Source organism: Halichoerus grypus, chromosome 11 (assembly GCF_964656455.1).
Source record: "Halichoerus grypus chromosome 11, mHalGry1.hap1.1, whole genome shotgun sequence".
In the NCBI taxonomy this organism is placed as follows: Eukaryota; Metazoa; Chordata; class Mammalia; order Carnivora; family Phocidae; genus Halichoerus; species Halichoerus grypus.
In genome coordinates this window covers 28,732,566-28,755,434 of record NC_135722.1, presented here as the reverse complement: position 1 = coordinate 28,755,434, position 22,869 = coordinate 28,732,566, and the positions used below count along the sequence as shown (strand labels likewise).

Below are 22,869 nucleotides of genomic sequence, written 5' to 3'. Positions count from 1 at the left end.
TATATATAGCTAGTTTTATCAAACTCATCAAGCCCTATTTCCAATATATATCATGAATTTATTTCCTCTATCTCATCACAATTTACTCATTTATTGACTTAGCAAATTTTTATTATATAACCATGTGTTCCAGGTACTAAGATGGAAATTACCTCATTTACTTATTTTGAGAATTCATGATGAACAAAGTAGATATGGCCCCTACTCTAGTGGTACTTTCAGAATGGAGGGGAAGACACACTGTTACAAAGTAATTCAGTGAAGTCATAAAAAGTCAGCACATCATAGGCCCGGAGAGGAGAGAAATGTTGAAGAAACTCCTGGCAGAGTAAGCCATCTAAACCACAGACCTCAAAATGTCACTGTGCAAACTATTCTATGGCTCTTCATTGCCTTCAGGGTAAAGTTAAATTCCCTAAAATGACAGATTTCCCACTTCATCTGTTAGCACTCTTTCTCTCTTTCATTTATGTCTTAACAATACTGAACTATTTATATTTCTCTATACAAGCCATGCTTTTTAATGTTTCTATGTCTTTGCTCCTGCAGCCCCTGAAATGTCCTTCACCCTCTCTCTGCCTTGGTAACTCTTTATACCAGCTGGGATTCAAAGAAAAGAAAGTCAACTCATACTAGTTTAAGAAAAAAGAGAAACTTATATGGATACTGGGGTGTCTCATGAAACAGAACAGGAAAATAGCTGTACATAAACTGTGGGCAACAAGAGAGCCAGAGGCTTGAATGCTGGGAGGATGCACTCTCTCCAGAGTTTGTCTGCGCCTCAACTTATGTGTGTCAATGCAATGTCAAAGTTATTATGTTGTTTTCCTCTAACAAAAGGCAGAAAACAAAGTAGCTGAGAGTTCTCCAGTTTCACTGGGTCCGGTGTTGAAAAATCCTAGGGAGGGACACTGATCGACCCAGCATGTTTACGGTGACCACTTGTGAATCAAAAATGTTTAGCCTAGGGGCGCCTGGGTGGCTCAGTTGGTTAAGCGACTGCCTTCGGCTCAGGTCGTGATCCTGGAGTCCTGGGATCGAGTCCCACATCGGGCTCCCTGCTCCGCAGGGAGTCTGCTTCTCCCTCTGACCCTCCCCCTCTCATGCTCTCTGTCTCCCATTCTCTCTCTCAGATAAATAAATAAAACCTTTAAAAAAAAAAAAAAAATGTTTAGCCTAGGAATGCAGAGTAATAGTTTACTGAATGGCTGCTCTCAACATAACCATGTGGATATGGGAGGGAAGATTAAAAAATGCATTGAAACAGAATACATTCCTACTCTTCCTTTATGACTTAGCTCAGGTGGCCCTCCTCCAGGACTCACTCCAGATCTCCTTATTGGGTTGGATGCTTGCATTCCATGCACTCTTACTGCCCCACCCGTATGCCTCATTGTCTCATACTGTCATTAAAGTTTTCAATGATCTGTTTCTGTGTTGATCTCCCATGAACTCAGTGAGGACAAGTGTGTATCACCTTCAGTTTTATGCCCCAAACTCTGAAGACACAAAAACAAAGCAATAATGAAGGTATAAATTTACTGGAGATTTCTGGAAAAAAGAGTAGATGATTACTTCAACTGACATGTGGACTTTATTTCTAAAACTCTAGATATAAAAAGTCATCATTTCAAACTTTCTCTGGATTCAATTTACATTCATCCTTTTACAGAGCAAAATCAAGTGACTAATTAGAGAATTCCAAATCTTATTACACTGTTAGTTTCTCTTAGAAGTAATTATTAAAAGATAATCTATATATTTGATTACGTATATTTAAAATCACCTAAGTTACCCAATATTATGCAGAAAAGCATGTGAAAGCCACACAAATAAATTCCTAATATGCTTAAGGACTTTCCAAACGCAGCTCATTTGATAGCCTGTTGAAAAATAAGTTAAATAAAACCCCAATTCACTGATAGAGGCATTCTCTATCCTCCCCCGAAAAGCAGGAAAAGGTAGTATTTTTCTCATCACCATCACGGAATATATCAAATTTGTGCAAAAAAATGAACAAAAGGTAAAACAGCAAGGAGGAACTTGGTAAAAATTGGCAAAACAATGTTCTGCTCTCCCTCTGCTGGCTTCTAGGCAGTATTGCTCTTCAAAGATCTGCCCGAAGGCCTAATGAGGGTTCTCTCATATAATCCCTAAAAATATTTAGAACTGTTCATATTGTTCATCTAAATAAGCCCCCTCTCAGGCCAAAACATCCCCACCAAAACCATCAGTACCCACTTCTCTCATTAATAATGGCCAATATAGAAAACATGTAGACTCGAATGGCTTGACTCCTAATTTTCCAAGAGAGTAATTCAAAAGAGAGTTATATGTAATATTATATTTTCTGGTTTTCTAAGAATATGATTCTTACTCATAGATTGTGGTGTAGGCTGATAAAGCAGGGGAAACACTGCATTTTGAGTTAGATGACATGGGTAGGAGTCTTGGCTTTCCCTATCACTTACTGGTTGTGTAACCTTTACTAATTGTCACTTATATATTGGTTGTATAATATCACTATTTCTGGAGCTGAGTTTTATCAACCTCTAAATAAAGAAGCTGTGCAACAGGATTGTTGGATCCTTTTCCAGTTCTAATATTTTATGATTCCAAGTGCTGTTGAATGACAAAATTTTAATGATTTATTTCTGCTTTTTCTTTATACCATTTGGGTCATTCTCAGACATAAGCAAAATGGTCGAAACTGTTTCTGTGATCATCAGCTTCCTTCCTTGATGTAGTGCCAAACACACTGTGGACATGCAAACGAATCTTAATTGATACAATAATGATTATGATGGCAATGAAGAGCCCAGGGATTTTAATTTGAGCCAAATTCTCTCCTGGTTATATGGCTAGTATTTTGAGTAGCAGCTGTGAACAGATCTGCATTTCCTTCTCCCACACCACCCCCACAACAGTCTGAAATCTTTGCTTCAAATGAGAAAAATCAGAAGCTAAAAATTCAGCTTCAATCTGTCCTACTGTCCAGTCGTTAAATTCCCTATATCGCATTTCTTTAAATCAAACGACTCTTAAATATCGTTGCAAGGAAAGATGGTACAAAGTGGTGAGAGGGAAGTCAGAAGATAGAAGTTCAAATAACAACAAATAATAACTCAGGTTAATATCCATCTTTCAAGATTAGAACATAGCATGTCACGAATGATAGAACATATGTGAGCTGATCACTCCAGTGTTTCCAGATATAATGAGAGGTTCATAAATAGTAGCAAGAGTAATTATAGCTACCAGTTACTGAGAGCTTACTGTGTGCCAGGTACTTTCTATATGTGTGTGTGTGTGTGTGTGAGTGTGTGTGTATTAATAAGATATATACATATATATGTGAAGGGTACTGTGATATTGTGATACTGTAATCTGTAACAAGAAATTTATATTTGGTCTTGGTCTCTTTTCCTACCAGGAATTTAAAACCCTTGGAATTTCCTAAGTGGTCAGTGTGATAAAAGTGTCTTTTGTGATTCATAACAAGCCCCTTAAACCACACCATAGTTTATGTTAATGAAGGGACTATTGAAAAGCCACAAAGGTTGGGAGGGAAATGGGGCTGGAGATTAAGCTAATCACCGGTGGCCAATGATTTAATCAATCATATCTACTTAATGAAGCCTCCCTAAAGACCCAAAAGCACAAGGTTCAGAAAATTTCCCAGGTTGGTGAATAGATGTAAGGTTCTAGGAAAGTGGTGTACCCCAGAGAGGGCATGGAAGTTCTCTGTGCCTCTTCCTACATACCCTGACCTATGCATCTCTTATCTGGTGGTTCCTGTTATACCGTTTTCTAATAAACTGGCATCTATTAAGTAAAATGTTTTCCTGAGTTCTGTGAGCTACTCTAGCAAATTAATCAAACCTGATTTACAGCCAGTGGATCAGAAACACTTATGATTAGCATCTGAAGTGGGGAAGGGGCAGTCTTGTAGGACTGAACCCTTAACCAGTGGGACCTGACATTATCTCCCAGCTGGTGTCACAGAATTGCTGTAATTATTAGTACTGTTGCAGTATTAATTGTGTCTACAATACCTCAAACTTAGTCACCAACAGAAATCACAGATTTTTTGTATCAAATTAAAGTTGTAACAGATATCTTGAAATATTATTTATATTCATAACTACTTTGAAATGATGGTCGTTATTAGATTTGGACTAGACTATGATATTTTATGCAGTTTTTAAACATATCTGCTAATTTTTTTATATTCCTCCCATCAAGAGGTAGGAGCTATGTTCCCACCTCTTGAATCTGAACCAAGCTCAATGACTTGCATATAACCAACAGAATGAGGCGGAAGTGACAATTCATGACCCCAGGGGATAAGTCATAAAAGGCTACACAGCTTTCACCTTGCTGGGACACAAGCACTGGGAGCTCTGAGCCATGTAATAAATCCAGGTACCCTATGGTTACTATGCTATGAGGAAGACCAAACAAGCCTAAGCAGAGAGACCTGAAAGACAGAGCGAGCGAGCAAGTTGACCAGGCTCCAACTATTCTTGTTTTGATTGGTAGAAATGTGTGTATTACAGTCTCTCTACTCTGGCAGATGGGAACACAAACTATTCCCAGCCCTGTGCAAGCATCAGAAAGGGTTTGGCCTACTGCTTTTTGGTGCCAGGTCTCATGGAGTTTCAGTCTTCATTGCACGGATCAATACTCAGCCAAAGGACAAGGGGAAAGCTACACCTGGACAGACCTCTCTCGGTGCCACTTCCTCCTCTCTGATATCTTCTCAATGGCTTCCCTCAATTCCCATCTGTCTTCTCCATTCAGTGAAACCACTGGTCTCTGTTTAAATTCCGTCCCTGTTCTGCCCTCCAGGCAGTAAGCTGGAGTCATTGTAGGACTTACCTTATTTCTCTTCTCTCAAGGATCACAATTCTGTATTGTCTGTTGTCCGATGTCTGAAAACAGTCACTTCATATATTATGCCCAATTTTCTAGTTGTATCCAGGGGGAAGGCAATTCTGCGCAAGCAGAAGTTCAAATATAACTGTTAAACCTTACATAAAAAACTGAATTATGCTATCTGATCTTAAATTCATACTCAAAAGTACAAAAAAAAAGCCCCTCATACTATATTATTAATAGCAAATATTCTCAAAAATATTCTCTATGGTGGCTCTTATCATCTCTAACTTCCCATTCTTTACCTGGGCATATTCTGGCTTCTTCACTGAAAGAGTTCTTATCACACTATCTATGATCACCGTTATTACTATAGCTAAAGATTACACTTAAGTTCTTTTCTTAGTTGACCTTCTACAGCTGTGCTATCCAATATGGTAGCCACTAGCCCCATGTAGCTACTGAGTACCTGAATTGTAGCTAGTTCAAATTAAGAGGTGCTAGAGGTATGAAAGGCACACCAGCTTTCTCGGACTTTGTATGAAAAAAGAATATAACATAACTTATTAATTTTATATGAATTATATGTTTAAATGTTTTAGATATAATGGGTTAAACAAAATAGAGTTCTAAAATTAATTTCACCTGCTTCTTTTTACCTTCGTGGTACTGCAACTAGAAAACGTGACTCGCATTATACTTCTAATGACCAGTACTGCTTTATAGCAACCTCTTGTACTAATAAAACCCCTGCTTTCAACTCTCTCCTTCCACGGTTTTTGGGACTCTGCTCTTCCCTAGTTTTCCGGCTACCTCACTGTCTGCTTCTCAGACCTCTCTTCTGAGACCTGAAACTATTGTTCGCAAATTTTGGCATGCTGCAAGATCACCTAATTGCTTGCCAAAAATGCAGATTCTTAGAGCTTATCTGTAGAGATTCTAATCTAATCTGGTACAAATATTTCTTATTAAGATTCTCAATTTTGTTCTCATCTCCTGTTTTTTTCCAACTGCTTACTACACATCTTGGGGATGTCTCAAACTTAACATGTGTAACATTTAATTCTTTGTCTCTATTTTCCCTAACCCTTTGTCCTCCTAGTTATCCGAGCTAGAACCCTAAAATCATTCTCTCCTTCTACCTCACATCTATATCTAATCAGTTATAAAATCCAACTAAATCTAATTGCTTAACCTCTATCCTCTTTATGCTTCCTTAAATCCCTTACTTCAGGGTTTCTCAATCTTGGCACTACTAATATCACAACGGTTCTTTGTTGTGAAGGATTGTCTTGTGCTTTGTAGGATGTTTAGAAGTTTCCCTATCCTTACCCCAGTAGTTATCAGTAGCACCCCCTACTTTGAACAACCAAAATTCTCTCCAAACATTACCAAATGTCTTGGGGGGGGATCACCTCTAACCCCATAGAGCCACTGCATTAGTTGACGGAGGTCCTCATTATTAATCACCTGCATTAGGGCAAGAGATTCCACCTGGCCCTCCTGCCCAGGAGTGGACCTCTTCCCTATTTTCCACTCTCCTTATAGTTTTACAGTTTTCTTCAGTATAAAATCTAGTATTTTTTTCACTTTTAAAAATTTTTTAATTCCAATATAGTTAACATACTGTGTCATATTAGTTTCAGGTGTACAATTAGTGATTCAACAATTCTGTACATTACTCAGTGCTCCTCTTGATAAGTGTGCTCTTAATCTCCTTTACCTATTTCACCCATCCCCCCACCCACCTCCCCTCTGGTAACCCTGTTTGTTTGTTTTTTTTCGTTTTTTTCTTTAATTTTTTATGCCCCAAAAAAGGTACTATCTGTCTACTTACCTCTCCAGCTTCCCACTCCAACTATACTGAATTCCTTGCAGTTTCCTTAAGGATGGAAGAAAGTCAGAAGTGTTAGTCAGAAGAAGTGTTAAGTACACTAGTAGCTTATGAGATAAATGCAAAACTCCTAGGATGTTTTATATATAGAGTATGAGTAACTATGTACTTTGTGAAACATAGGCAGAATTGTGTTAAATATACATAGTAAGTTAGTAAACTATAAGGCATGCCAAAGTTAAATAAAAAATATGATGGAAGAGGGTCATTTATAGTCAAAAAGGGATAGAAGAAATAAGGTATGAATAACTGCCATCTCTGGGCTGAAAGTTTTGTCAGCCCTAAATTAGCTACCCATGACCCCTAATATAGTCTCATATGTATGTGCTCCATCCAAGAAATGCAAATAAAATCAGTGGTCTGTTCATCAAACTAACTAGTAGGCTCTGGTTGTGGCGGGGCATGTTTCCCTGCATAGCCAACAGAGCAGGGTGTGCCACTGGCCCAAAGCACTTTCCACCTGTGGGTCTCCTTGCTATAAGCTCAACTCTAGTCCTTATAAGCATATCATCAGTGGAAAACGCTGATGTGGCAGACAGAACATATGAATATTACATAACTCATGATTTAGGTGATGTTGTCCTTCCACTTGCTTGCACCCTATCCTAAGAGTATCACCTTACTCCAATTATTTCCCTTGCTTCTCACTGGGTATTTAAATTGACTCAATAAACCAGGTTATTCAAGCATCTTAATTTGGTCTGTGAGCCTTCTGTTTCATTACCTCTCGGATAGCTTAACTAGTAGTATACTTGGAGGCCACCAGTGTATCCAGTTATTTTTCCATATGACAGCTCAATTCAAGCATTAATCTCCCCCCTGAATGCCCCTGCCTTCATGCCTCTCATTTTATCCTGCTCATATCCTTGTGTTTCTATTATGGCATTTATCACACCACACTGTTTACTCCTCTGTCTCTCACTAGTCTGTGAATTCTTTCAAAGCAGGGGTAAATTTTATTCTTTTTGTTTTATTATTTCTTAGCAAAGTACCAACCACAAAGTAACAAAAGAACGACTGAATGTGACCTCCTGCAGACACAGCTGAGGGGATTGTCCCTTGTTTTTGCCTTTCTCCCATTCCCTAGTTCTAAGACTGACTTGATTTTAGTGAGCAGCAAAAGCCTGCCTGGTTGCAGAGCAGAATGGAAGTGGCAAGAAGGACTATAGATAGGCTCACTGCATTAAAACAACCTACAGTGGTGTGTTTCATATTACTATCAAGCTGGGGTGTTGGTATGCCTTATTTCCCCATCTCACATTTTTCACTTGGCTGGTCAAAAAAACCATAGTTTAGGTGTCCCCCACACACACCTGAAAATCGTTGAAGGCTGAGACCCTTCAGTCTAAGAGATCACAAGCTCTCAAAGACTCTAGATGAATGAAATCCACTTTAAAAACTGAGCTCCTAAACTGTGGCAGAAAATAAGGGTACAAGAGGGGCGCCTGGGTGGCTCAGTCGTTAAGCGTCTGCCTTCAGCTCAGGTCATGATCCCAGGGTCCTGGGATCGAGTCCCGCATCGGGCTCCCTGCTCGGCAGGAAGCCTGCTTCTCCCTCTCCCACTCCCCCTGCTTGTGTTCCTGCTCTCGCTGTGTCTCTCTCTGTCAAATAAATAAATAAAATCTTTAAAAAAAAAAAAAGAAAATAAGGGTACAAGAAATACACTGTTTCTTCCCTCAGAAAATTTACAAGCATCTTCCTGGAGCCTACATTTTACTTGAAGTAATAAACATAGCTATTTTTATAGTTTAAAATAAAAGAGATGCATTTTGGAATATATTTCGCTTGAACAAAAGAAATCACATAAAACGTGAGACCATAAATAAACAGTCTGTTCCAGAGCTTTTTGTAACTCATTCACTTCTCCAGGGATTAGAGGAGTGGGGTGCAAAAATTTAGCCTCACGCACAGGCGCAGAGATTTGCGAACACAATCTAAGTCAGCTGAACCTGTATCTTGTAAGAAATGGTCCCAGGGAGCTCCCAATTCCCTAACCTCAGAGAACAGACAGCAAAATTGAGCTAGCTTCTGAAACAACCATTGCCTCACGTTGCATCGTCCGCCAATTAACGCCGCCCCCCCCTTTCGGCCCGGGAGGCCGGCCAGGTTTAGATCGCTCTAGGCTTCTCCTGGACGTCTCTTTATGGTAACGCTGAGCCTCTCTAGCCGTCATCCGCCGTCCTCTCAGTGGTAGCCCGGGGAGGAGAGGAAACGCTGGCAGTCAAGTCTGCCGTACGTGGATGCGGGTGCAGCCCAAACTCCGCAGAGGAGAGCGCGAGCTAAGGTGGGAGGGACCGGGGGGAGGCTCTGGGAAGGGCGCGAGTGTGGAGACAGGCCTTTGGGTGAGAGGGGGAGCCAGGACCGGTTCACGGAGGTCTCTAAGGAGAGGTGGGAGAGGAGGCCCAGACACGTGAGAGGGACTTCCAGTTGCTGGCTGGGGCCTCCAGCAGCCTGCCACCCCGCAGTCCCCGGCCTCCCCCAGTTCATCTGCGGGCCCCCTGTCTCAGGACCCAGCGTAGTTTCTGTCGCATCTGTGTTCTCCTTGGGTTGTCGCCTCTTTTCGGGAGACCTGCAGCCCTCACAGCTATGATTTAGGCTTGTACTGTTTACAAGAGGGTGATGATGGCCTTGAACCTAGTCCGTAGCCTATATCCCTCCAGTTTCGTTTTTTTATTTTTTAATGAGCATCCTCCCAGCCCTAGCTGTTTGGTTGAGGCCGGAGGCCGATCAGTATTCATTTTTTCCATCCCAGTAGGATGAACATAGTAAATGATCCTTGGACGTAGCTGGTAGCTTGAAACGTTACTATGTGGCTGTCAGCTAGGGGCGTTATGCTTGTGACCACCATGCTGTTGGGGTGGGAATAATTGCAGCATCCTGTGGACCTAGTCACCTTGATTTGGAGAGATTCATCCTCCTTGGTGTGAGATTGTGGCAGTTTCCGAACGTATATTCAAAACACGTTGTTCACAAAGTGCTAGTATTGAAGCTAGAGAAGCCACAACTGTAAAACAGGAACTAGGTGGTTTCTTGTCCTCACAGAGCTTAATATATTACTGAAAAACTAACAAGAACAAAAAAAACCTGTGATGGTACTATGAAAAGGGAAGTCCCTGAAGTTCCTCTTTTGCCTTAGGTGATGCAGAAAATAAAACCATATAGCTCCTGCTTTCCCACAGCTGAGAATAGAGAAAAAATTTTAATGCACTGTTAAATTGTTCTGCAGACCCAGAGGAAGAAGGACCTATAATAATAGTATCTGGGTAAGGCACACCAGATAGGTGAAGACACTGAAAAATAGCATTGCCTGGCACAGAAAGGGCATGGGCTTTCCAAGCAGGAGGACAATATAAAGGCTTAAAGTGTAAAAGGCCTTTGCAGGGTGTGTAGTTTGGCCTGGAGTATGTGGCATTTGAACAAGTAATGCCATGTTAGAGAGTCCAGACTCTGTTTTTTAGGAAGAGATGAAAGTATTTTCAACAGAATGATATAGAGTTCAGTTTCACAATCACTTAACAACTATAGTGTTAAGTATTGTTTGACAGTTTGGGCCACATCCAGAATCAGGTAGAATAAAGAGAACTTTGCTCATTCTTCTTGGTCTGGAAACAGTCTCTCCAGTTGTTGAAATCCCACTTCAGTTCTCTTTGGCCTTTAAGGACTAGAGGACTGGAGATAAATTGCAAATTTGGAAGCCTGAAGGGTTTGCTAAATTGTTCCCCAAATGATCTAAAAGTATGCTAGACAAAGCATTAAAGAATCTGAGGGGAGTACATTAGGTAAACCTAGAGTAAATCATTAGGGCCTAATTAAGAGGGATTCTTCATATGAAGTAAAATTAGTTTTTGTGGTTTTTTTTTTTCTCCATTAAGCAAGAACTTGAATGTTGTAACAGGCTCTGTGCTAGGCTTGGTAACTAGAGCTCTAAGTTTCAGTTTCATCATCTGTAAATGGGGTGATAATACTTCACTGTTGTCAAGGTTAATGAGATGATGTTTGTTCTTAGTACTGTACCTGGCACTTACTAACTACAGGCACTTTAACCAAATATTTTAAATGGTACTATTGACTGTTTTGGTTTTAAGTTCTTTACTTTTCCTGTTGGGCCTGACTTAAGGATTAAAGACTATCTCATTTGGCTCTTTAATCCTCCTGTTACTGTCCATTCACTTGTAGTGTGAGTAGTTAGTATTTGAAGATAATGGGTACAAAAAGTTGACAGTTGCAAGAGGCATGACTTGTATGCCTATGACCAAAACTGCTGATTTATAAAGTGCAGATGATTTTTTTTCATTAAATAAGAGATAATCTGGGAAAATGCCTTGTAAATTTCTAAGACCCCCCCCTCCCCCCCAAAAGAAAAAAGGCATTTGTCATGAAAGGGAAAGACTCTTAACCTAAAAATTCAGTAAATTTCTTGTTTGGCTAAATTTCCTCCTAATGCTACTTTTTCCCACTGATTAGTAGACTGGAAAAGCTGTATTAAGGGAAACCAACATATTGGAAAATATTTCGGGAAATTTCCCTCTAAATTTTAGAAAGAAAAAAAAATTCTCTTTGTGTAATCCCTACCTTCTCTGCTATTTTGTTAGTGGCAGTGATGGCTGTGATGTCCTGCTTTAATTCCTGTAGGAGCCCTGCGGTAATGTCCTAGACCTTGTGTTACTAGGAAAGCTTGCTCAGCTACATCTAGCCTGCCTACCTTAGAGTTTGATAATGGATAGCAAGTGATAATGCTTAAAAGCTTATTCCATAGAATCTAAATGTATAAATTTTTTTAAGATTTTTATTTATTTATATGAGAGAGTGAGAAAGAGTGCACAAGCGAGGGGAGGGGCAGAGGGAGAGGGAGAAGCAGACTCCTCTCTGAGCAGGGAGCCTGACGCTGGGCTCAATCCCAGGACCCTGAGATCATGACCTGAGCCCAAGGCAGACGCTTAACCCACTGAGCTACCCAGGTGCCCCTACATGTATAAATTTTAAATAATTAAAAAATTCATAGATACAGAGAACAGATTGGTGGTTGCCAGAGGTGGGGGGATGGACAAAATGGCAGAAAGGGGTCAAAAGGTACAACCTTCCAGTTATAAAATAAGTAATGCGGATGTAATGTACAGCATGGTGACAATAGTTAATAACACTGTTGCATATTTGAAAGTTGCTAAGGAAGTAAATCTTAAAAGTTCTCATCACAAGAAAAAATTGTAACCATGTGGTGATGGATGTTAACTAGACTCATTGTGGTGATCTTTCACAATATATACGAATGTCGAATCATTACCTTGTACACCTGAAACTAATGTTATATGTAAATTATACCTCAATTAAAAAAACTTGTTTCTTGAGCTTGCAGTGTTCAAATCATACAAGGAGCAAATAATTTTGTTTACTGCCTAAGGTGATAGAAGGAAAAGAAGGGGTCTAATCTATCTACACTTATTTCATTGTCTTTTGACTCTTCTAGTAGTGCTATAAGAATATTAAACGTTAATTTTAGAATCACAAAATGTACTATATGTAGGCACTGAATAAAATGTTGGCAACCCTAAAGCAAAAGAAAGCCCAAGATGCCAAAAATTTTTAGGGATTTTTCAAATAAAAAAATCCAGGGTTAGTAAAGAGAGACTTTATTTGAAAGGGTTATGGCAATAAGGGAAAAGGAACTATTGCAATGGAGAGAATTCTCTGACCAAAAGATCTACCAGCATCTCAAGGGAGGAGTAAAGGATGCTAGAACAGACTCCTTGATTTGATTGTATATTCCAGAGTGTTTTACCCTGAGGCCAGCCTGTTCTCTGGAGGAGTTGTGGGCTCTGGCTGAGGGTGGGCCAAAGTTCTGGAACCTGGGGGAAGGAGAGAAACTTAAAATATAGCTAACAGACATTTTTGTTCCAGTTGGTCACTTTTGACCATGCAGTTAAGATTCACAAATTTATAGGGGTGCCTTGGTGGCTCAGTCGGTTGAGCTACAGACTCTTGGTTTCTGCTCAGGTCATGATCTCTGGGTTGTGAGATTGAGGCTGGAGCTCCACGTTGGCCTCCCCGCTCAGCGGGGAGTCAGCTTCCCCACTCCCTCTGTTCCTACCCCCACTGGCCTGTGTATGTTTACCTGCGTGCGCTAGCGCTCTATCTCCCTATCTCCCTCTCCTTTCTTTCTCTCTGAAATAAATGAGTAAATCTTTAAGAAAGATTCACAAATTTATAAGTGAGGCAAAGAATAGGAATTTGGAGAGCCTTTATCTTTCCTAGTCATAGGTAAACAAGGGGGTATCCTCAGAGTCTTGTAGAAGCCATTAGGAGAGGAATGGGAGGATTTTTTTAACCATGACTCTCAAAGAATCAGGAAAAATTCAACTTCTCAAAAGGCATTTTTGCTATTTGAAATGGAAAATAAGTTTACAAATAAAATTCATCCAGACCTCTACAGGAAGGCCTTAGGAGACTCAGTGACCCTTCAGAAATTGTTAGTATTTGTAAATCCTTCACTAGGTATAGTTTAAAAGTACTTGAAGACCTGGATCTCATTTGTATCATAGTAAAATCTTCCCAAAGGTGGGGCAAAAGAACTAACTCAGGTCTAAATGAACACATTTAAGGTTTTTCATTTGTTACTGGTTTTCTTCTTATCCATTTGAAAGCAGTACTTTTTTTTTTCTTCCACGATGAATACTAGATATACTGGTTAAAGTGATTGGCTAGAGCAAATAATCTCTTCCTATGTCTAAAAGAATATTCCACACTCATACACAAAGTTCCACAAAAAAAGGGGGCGGAATTAAAATGACTGTCACACAGATATAAGATTATGAACACACAGTTTTTGTTTCCCTTACTAATGAGGGAACTGGTAAGATGTTATAACCAGTTCAAATGACAAAAGAACAAAACATATTTATTGATCAGGAATATTAAAATAAATGAGCACATGGAGGCAAAATGGTCTTCTACAGTAGGCCAGGGAGTCCACTGAACCTCCACTAGACAGAAGTTACAAGAATATAGACAAGAATTGTATTTGCATTGCTAACCATTATCTACAGTTGTCAGCTGTAAACTAGCAGTGGAAGACACAGAACTCTCATAATCAGAAGTGAAAACCTTGACAGCTGTGCTTTCAACAATGCATAGTGCTGTATACATCTGTTTATCAAATTTATGACTCCCCTCCCCTCATAATCTTCCCTAAATGTCAGACTTCCTGGAAGGCAAGTTCATGTTTGAGTGTATTTTCCTTTTTTTTAATATGCTTTATAAATATATAAGATGCTTGGTTAATGTTCTCTTAATTGAATTACCTAAAGCAGTGGATCTCAAACTAATATGCTTACATATCACCTGGAGATCTTTTTTAAAAATGTGGATCCTGATTCAATAGGTCTAGGGTCCTTACTGAGATTCCTCTTTTCTAACAAGTTCCCAGCTGACGCCAGTACTGGTTCGTGGACAGGGAATAGTAGGGCATTTCTGACTGTGTTAATTAAGGAAGGTGCTAGATTAATCATTACATCATTGCATGGAGAACATTGCATCATGTAGGTGAAGGGAGCAACATGAAGCTACTGGACTGTCACTTGAAGAAAAAAAATATTAATCGTGGGCCACATTGCCAGAACACAGACCAAAGCTAGCAAAAGAAACAGTTGCTGGGAAACAGATCCAAAGAGCTCTACAGTAGAACTTTAGGGAAGGAAGACGGAAATAAGGACATTGAGTAATAAAACAGGGGAGGAGCAACCAGAGGCTGTAATTTTTAGAAGGCAGGCAGTAACCACTTAAGATCACTGGCTGAAATTTTGTGCTCCTTGAGCTAGCCTGACTTTTTGTTAGCCCTGCATTAGCCGTGCATGAACAAACTGCGTAATAGTAGATCAGGAAACAAACTCATGTAAGACTTTAAGCAATAAAACTTCATTAACACAGGTGTATACATTTTTACTATGACAGTTTTAAATGATTTGGTACCGTTGTGCCATTGAGTTTTAATCAATGTGTAAAATTTATTTTTCTACTGTAACTGGCAGGCAGTTTATCTTCTGTTAGGACATTTTAATTTTAAACAGAGCAGGTCCTATAATTTATTAATGGGGAGTTCAGCTTTCTTTTAGCGACAAGTAAGAAGTGGGGCATAATGTGAAGCTGGTACCAAAGAAAGATCTCTACTTACTGGAAGATGCAAAAAATGCATAGTAAATGAGATTGCCAAATTTAGCAAATAAAAATACAGGATGCCCAGTTAAATTTGAATTTCAGACAAATAACAGATTACTTTTTAGCAGTATTTGGGACAGTTAAAATATATGCATTATCTAAGATTCATATTTAACTAAGCCTACTGTATTTTATCTGGCAACTCTAATAGTAAATCTGCCCTAACAGTGACACCTGAGGGATGGCTGCTTACAAATGGTATTGTGCAGCAGTTTAATTCCTTCAAGTGTTCGTCCAAAAATTACAGTACTCAAAAGTGTGCCAGGAGCTCAAAATAGTTGGAAGCACCTGTTTGCCAGAAGATGTTTTCAAGGACTAATAGGATCATGGCTAAGTTAAATTAAAAACACATTTAACACTATACTCTCCAACTAGGAGTTCAGGTTCATAGTGGTTTAAGGTTAATAAAAGAATTTATGGTATTATGGAAGATGTCCAAGCAAATACTATCAGAAAAAAGTGATTTAATAGGAGTTTAATCATATTTCCAAGCTCCTAAGGGAGATCACCTAAGTACACTGGCACAACTTAGAGTGTTGCTAATAAACTCTCATGAACTATGTAGTAATTTAGATAAGATACAGGGAAAGTAAACACGTGAACAATTGCTTACTTGGTCTTTAGAGATTGAACTAAGTATTCCAGTGATATTCCACTATACATTCACTGGAGTATTTTTTTTTTTAAAAGATTATTTATTTATTTATTTGACAGAGACACAGCGAGAGAGGGAACACAAGCCGGGGGAGTGGGAGAGGGAGAAGCAGGTTCCCTGCTGAGCAGGGAGCCCTATGCAGGGCTCAGTCCCAGAACCCTGGGATCGTGACCTGAGCTGAAGGCAAACCCTTAATGACTGAGCCACCCAGGTGCCCCTGTAATACTTGTTTTTTATGTTTTTTTATTTTCATTTTGTTATTTAAATTTTAGTGAACTTAGAGTGCAGTATCAGTTTCTGGAGTAGAATTCAGTGCTTCATCACTTACAACACCCAGTGTTCGTCACAACAAGTGCCCTCCTTAATACCCATCACCCATCTAGCCCATCCCCCACCCACCTCCTTCCATCAACCCTCAGCTTGTTCTCTACCATTAAGAATCTCTTCTGGCTTGTTTCCCTCTCCCTTTTTCTTCTTTTCCCCCTTCCCATATGTTCATCTGTTTTCTTAAATTCCACATATGAGTGAGATCATATGATATTTGTCTTTCTCTGACTTATTTCACTTAGCATAATACACTCTAGCTCCATCCATGTCGTTGCAAATGGCAAGATTTCATTCTTTTTAACGGCTGTCAATTGTTTATCATGTATTGTCTATTGTTTATTGTCTGTATCTTGCTTTTTGAAATGTCTGCTTAAGTCTTTTGCTAGTGTTAATGGTTTGTCTTTCTATTGGTGAGTTGTAGTTTTTTTTAATAATCTGGATGAAAGGATTTGGCTGATAAATACTGTTTGCATATTTTCTCTCAGTATGTGGCTTTGCTATTAATATTTGAAATTTTGACTTATGATGAATAAAAATAGTCTTTATGAAACCTAATTATCATCATTTTTTCTGTATGGTAATTGCTGTGTCCTGAGAAATCTTTGCCTACACAACATCATAAATATGGTCTCCAGTGTTTTCTCCAAAAGTCTTTAGTTTAGCTTTAGTGTTGAAGACTATGAACTATCTTGATTTTCATCTATAGTGTATGGTACTGGCCAGCATTCATTTTTCTCATATGGATATCCACCTACTTCAAAACCACTTGTCAAAAAAACTTCCTTTTCCCATAGGATTGGCTTTGTACCTTTACTAGAAATGACTTGTGCGTATAAATGGGGGTATAGCTCTTGGGTTTATATTTAATTCCATACCATCCTGATTAGAGTAAGTCCATTCTGATTGGAATGGAAGGCCTTCTAGCTTTGTTCTTTTCTGTGATTGTTTTGGATATAGGAAGTCCCTTTGCATTTCTATGTAATTTTTAGGTAAAGCTTATTAATTTATGATTACGATTGCATTGAATCTATAAATTTAAGGAGAACATTTAACCAATTTTGTGTCTTCCGATATATGAACATCGGGTATCTCCCCATTTATTTTGGTCTTTTAAAATATCAACAAATTTTGTAGATTTTAGTGTACAGATCTTCCATGTTTTGTTAAAATTATTCCTAAGTATTTCATATTTCTTTAATGACACTTCAATGGTTGTGATTTTTTTATATGTATTGCTGGATTCTGTGTACTAAATTATTTTTATGAATTTTTGCCTATGTTCACGAGGAATTTTTTTTCCCTGTTTTGGAATGTCCTTGGTTTTGTATCAAGGTAATGCTTGCCTTAAATAAGTTGAGAATGAAAAAAAAAGAAAGTTAAAAGGTAAGTAAGGAACAGATGCCCCAGTAGCCAAGGAAAAGAATTCCCTAATGGGTAAAAATATTAATTCTATGGACAGACAATTTCTAAAACGAATTTTCTAAGTTCCAAAATACTTCTCCTATTAAATATGGTCAGGGTAGTCCAAGTCTTTGAATGCTTAGAAATAATTTTATGTTCAGAAAATCACTGATTAGTGGCTACAAATTTTGTAATAGTTACCTACAAATATAAAGAATCAAGCATCAATGAGAGAATAAGCATTAGCAATTTCTATAATGTGCTGAGGAGGTTGTTGATCAAGTTTCTTTCCTGTGTTGACTGTTAAGAAAAGTCAGAGCCAGATTTGTGTCCCATATCTGTTAAAGTACAGTACAGCATAATTTGTTGTTTTATGACTCTATCTCTGGCTTCCTTTTTCCATTTCTTCATTTATTTTAACTCACATTTCTGTTAAAAAAAAAAAAAAAATCTAATTTGTATAATACAAGCCATTTTAGCTGATGCACTTGGCACCATTACTGGGAAGTTAAATTTTAACAGTTGGTTGAAATAGAATAAAAATATATAAATATGCTCCATCATAATTAGCTTTTAAACATTTTAAGTTAAAATGTTCAGTGACATTTTAAACTTTAGATTGTATTCTATTAAACTTTTTAAATTTAGTATTTTAACTGAAAACAGATATGTATTTATTCACAATTTTTTGTTACATGAGACCAGTCATCTTGTATATTTTTATATGATTTTATATGATTCTGGTTTTTCTCTGAAGAAAACATTGGGAAGTATCTAAGCTTTCTAACCAGTTTTTTTTTTTTAATATGGAGGAAAGTTTATAAAAACACTTGCAAAGTTGCACAATCCTAGATATTTCAACATTCTGCCACCACCCAGATTTCAGTGGTTCACATATATTTTCAACACTTTTTTTTCTAGTGACTTTTATTTGTTGACTCTTTCCTTAAGAATTCAACCAAGTTTTTGTATTTGCTTTGAAAAAATATTTATGAAAATTTTCAAATGGAAAGTACAGTAATAAAACACTTGTGTTCATGCCTTCAATTTAATCTCCCATAAATCTCTTTTTAAAAAGTTTCCTTCCCCCTTAGAAGTATGTATGCCACAAATTTGGTATTTCTTACTCATGTATATTTTAGCATGATTCATATTTTCATCTCTAAACCATGTACACTATTTTGTGCGTTTATTTATTTTTTTAAGATTTTGTTTATTTATTTGACAGAGAGAGGGAACACAAGTAGGGGGAGTGGGAGAGGGAGAAGCAGGCTTCCCACGGAGCAGGGAGCCCGATGTGGGGGGTCCTGGGATCATGACCTGAGCCAAAGGCAGACGCTTAAGCTTAACCGACTGAGCCACCCAGGTGCCCCTAGTTTGTGTGTTTAAAATTTTACATAAATGTATCCTTTTACAACTTTTTCTCTTAAGATTAAGATTTGTCCGTGGTGATTCATATAATTTGTGTGGTTAACTGTCCTATAGGAGTGCCTGCTGAGTAACCCTTGGTTTCTCATCCTTAAAATTAGATAATTTCCAACTTTTCACTGTCAAAGACAGTAAATGCTCGAAGTCCTTTATATATATAATGCACAAAAATCCTTGTGCTCTTTTCAGACATATTTTTTTTTGGCAAATACCTAGAGCTGAAAGTGCAAGGTCCTGGGATGTGGACTTGTTTAACTTTGTGAGAAATTGCCAAAAACACCCTAAAGCAGTTGCAGTTTACATTCCTACCAATGTATAAGGAGCATGTAAGAGTTGGCCACATTTTAACCAACCGTAGGTTATCAGATTTTTAAAATTTTGCTAAGCAAATGTTTGAGAAATGGTATTTAGTTTGCCTTTTTTTTTGATAACTATAAAGGTTGAACATCTTTGCATGCGTTTATTGGCTATTTTGTTCTCTTCCTCTGTGAATTGCCTATCTATATTTAATTAGTTGTTTTTTTGTTTTTGTTTTTTTTTAGATTTTATTTATCTATTTGAGAGAGAGCATGAGCAGGGGGAGGGGCAGAGGGAGAGGGAGAAGCAGACTCCCCACTGAGAGGGAGCCCAATGCAAGACTGGATCCCAGGACCCTGGGATCATGAGACCTGAGCGGAAGGCAGCCATTAATCAATTGAGCCACCCAGGTGCCCCTATTTGCTTAGTTTTCTAATGGGTTCTTTGTCATTTTCTAATTGATTTGTAGATGTCAGAATTCTTTATGTATATTTGGGATAATAATCGTAACCATACCTTTCAAGTGTGGCTGTTTTTCCTCCTTTAGAGTTATAAGGATATGTTTAATTTTGACATACAATGTGCCCATCTTTTCCTTTGATATGTGCTTTCTTGTTTGAGAAATTCTTCTCTTTCCCAATGTTGCAGAGCCTTCTAGGTTTTCTTATAAACATTAGTACAGTTTTTCTTTTCTTGTTTAATTCTTTAATCCATCTGGAGTTGATTTGTGTTTGTGAGAAAGAGATCTTAGTCTTTTTCGATGTAGTTAGCTAGTTATCCCCTAATCTTTTATTAAATCTTTTCCCCATTAATGTGCACTACCCATTGATTTTATAAAATCACATGTCCTATACTGCACCAAGCCCTCATCTTTTCTTGGATCTATACTATACTATATTTGTCTATACTACTGTACTAAATACCACACTGTTTTAATTACAACAGCTTTATAGCAAATATCTTACTTTGTTTTCCTTCAAGACTATCTTGACTTTCATGGATTTTTACTCTTCCATGTAAACTAAATGCTAAATTCCAAGGGGGAGTGGGTGGAATACCTGCTGGGATTTGATTGGAATAGTACTGAATTTATAGATAAATTCCCAGAGAATTTATATACCGCGGTAAGATTTCCCATGATTAATTTCTACATTTATTTAGGATACCTTTTTTGTATTTCTGTTTGATGATTTTCTCCATAAAAGTCTTGCATGTCTTTTGTAGGATTTATTTTGTAAGGTCTCTTAATGTTTTAGGTTTCTAGCATCATTGTTGAATTATCTTACTAGTTTTAAAAGTCTGTCTGCTGAACCTTTTGTATTTTCTGTGTAGATATTTATATCATCTTTGAGTAATACTTCTCAATCCCTGTACCTTTTAATACAGTATTAAGTGGAAGCTTTACTATAGTGTTAAATGGCAAGTATTCGTTTGTAGTTCTAACTTTACAGGGAATGCTTCTAATGTTTTATGATTAAATAATGTTTATTGTAAGCTTTTGGTAAATGTCTTTCTACTCCTCGCATGCTAAGAGTTTCTTTCTTTTAAATAGATATTGAAGTTTATAAAATGCTTTTTCAGTTTCCCAGATAAAAAGTTTGCGGCACAAATCTGACTTCAGTGTCTTCTCTAGGGCGATCAGCACGTGACCTACTAGAGAGAGAGAGATCCCTAGGCAAAATCAAACAAGGGAAATTTGCTGGAATCTAGAGTGATGGATCCATGTTCAGTTGGAGTCCAGCTTCGTACCACAAATGAGTGCCATAAAACCTACTACACTCGTCACACTGGTTTCAAGACTTTGCAAGAATTGTCATCAAATGATATGCTTTTACTTCAACTTAGAACTGGAATGACACTTTCTGGGAACAATACCATTTGCTTCCATCATGCAAAAATTTACATTGACAGATTTGAGGATTTGCAGAAGTCATGTTGTGACCCATTTAACATACACAAAAAACTAGCCAAAAAAAATTTGCATGTAATTGACTTAGATGATGCCACTTTTCTGAGTGCAAAATTTGGAAGACAGCTTGTACCTGGTTGGAAACTTTGCCCAAAATGTACACAGATAATCAATGGAAGTGTGGATGTTGATTCTGAAGACCGGCAGAGAAGAAAACCTGATTCAGATGTATGTATAGCAGTCATTTTTTTCTTCTGTGTACTTCTACAATGTGAGGTTTTGTTGAACTATAAAGAAATATTTACGTTATCATTTATTATACTAATTGTGAATTAAAGTTGGGGAGGTGAAAATAGTGTTTCTAAATATTTTTGTATACCCAGACTGGATGATAAAGTATGCTTGAGAAAGGAATAACATACTATGTCCAAGACTCAAGCTGCAACTCCTAGGGCTATGATGTTGGGAGTGGCTTTCAGAACATTCTGGTAAAGCCAGGACTTAATTGTTATCTTAGTTTCTTTTCTAATACCAAAGTAACTCCGTGAGACCTGCCCACCAGTGAGGATCTTTATAGCAAAATGAATTCCCCTTTCTTATGAAGGACTTAAAAATGACTGCTTTAAAATGAACACCAGAGAAATGACTTGCAATAATTGTTTCTTCAGCCTTTCTTTCTCCTTTGTCACTAATAACATTCTTGTTTGGGTTTTTTAGATGCTTGTGAGTTTCCTTTGCTTCTAGCTCTGAGTTCTTATTTGGTATGATCCAGCTAATTTAAGAACTCCCTGTGGTCAAAAAGCATACATATTTACATTGTAAATACTAAATATTTATAACTCCCTTATTCACATGCCTACATTCAGATTATTTAACTATATCAGAAAAACATTGAGATTTCATAAAGCTGTCTTTGGTGTAGAACAAAGACAAGTATATCAAAGGAGCACTTCTCAAAATTTCTATTTATAACCAATTTATCATTCTTGCTGCTGGGATATTTTCCTCAATTTCTTCCTTTTCATTATATTAATAAACCAAATTAAAAGATAATTAAAATTTTAAATTATATTTAGTGCTTCCCTTTTGTTCTCCCCTTAGAGGCATATCTCCAGGATCCACTGTTCTCTTGCAGTTCATACTAGGTACTTGCTGCTGTCACTTAGATGTTTTCTCCATTTCATTTATTTGTTGCTCTCGTGGAATATATCACATAAACTGCTTTTTCCCCAGATAATGAACTTAAATCCTTAATCATCGAAATTTTGTTTTACCAAAGCTTTTTAAAAAGATGATAATACTATTTCAGAACTTAAAACCATATTACCTCCCTGCTTTTAAAAATATATATAATAGAACCTTTCCTCAGGACTTAAGATCATATTAGAAACATCAGTTTTGTTTTTGTTTTTGTTTTTAAAGATTTAATATTTTTTTAAGTAATCTCCACACCCAACATAGGGCTCGAACTCATAACCCCAAGATCATGAGTCACAGACTCCACCACCAGGCGCCCCAGGAATCTCAGCGTTATGCCGTTGTTATACAACTGTTATACAACAGTTTTTCTGCCTTTTCTGCCATCTTAGCAGCAGCTGTTGCATTTTTACCATGCTTGTTGCCCCTCCTGATATGCCAGAGACTAAAATTAGGTAATGAAAATATTACAACTAAATTAACCCATAAACTTTGGATATTGTCTAGGGCTGTGTAAATGTTGTTGCACTTGGGCTCTAAAACCTTTTTCTTCTTTTTTGTGAATTCCAGACCATCCTTCAGGTTAAGGAATAATCTGGATTAACATTAAGTTAAATATTAATCTGTTCATGGTCTGTTGTCAAGATTTGAGTTGATAATTTGTTACCTTTATTC

General features: G+C 37.7%; 1 protein-coding gene across 4 annotated transcripts in view; it reads left to right on the top strand.

The window, feature by feature from the left end:
• The first annotated feature begins 8,931 nt into the window (after positions 1–8,931).
• The window catches only part of ARL14EP (ARF like GTPase 14 effector protein), a 36,624-nt gene continuing 22,686 nt past the window's right edge, over positions 8,932–22,869 (top strand). For 3 of the 4 annotated variants that reach the window (XM_078058278.1, XM_078058277.1, XM_036076795.2), the window contains exons 1-2: positions 8,932–9,056; positions 20,722–21,225. In XM_078058278.1, the coding sequence (XP_077914404.1) occupies positions 20,803–21,225 (423 nt within the window). In that variant the 5' untranslated portion in view covers positions 8,932–9,056; positions 20,722–20,802. Of the gene's footprint in view, positions 9,057–20,669; positions 21,226–22,869 lie in introns of all 4 variants that reach the window. The other variant, XM_078058279.1, reaches the window with a different exon arrangement.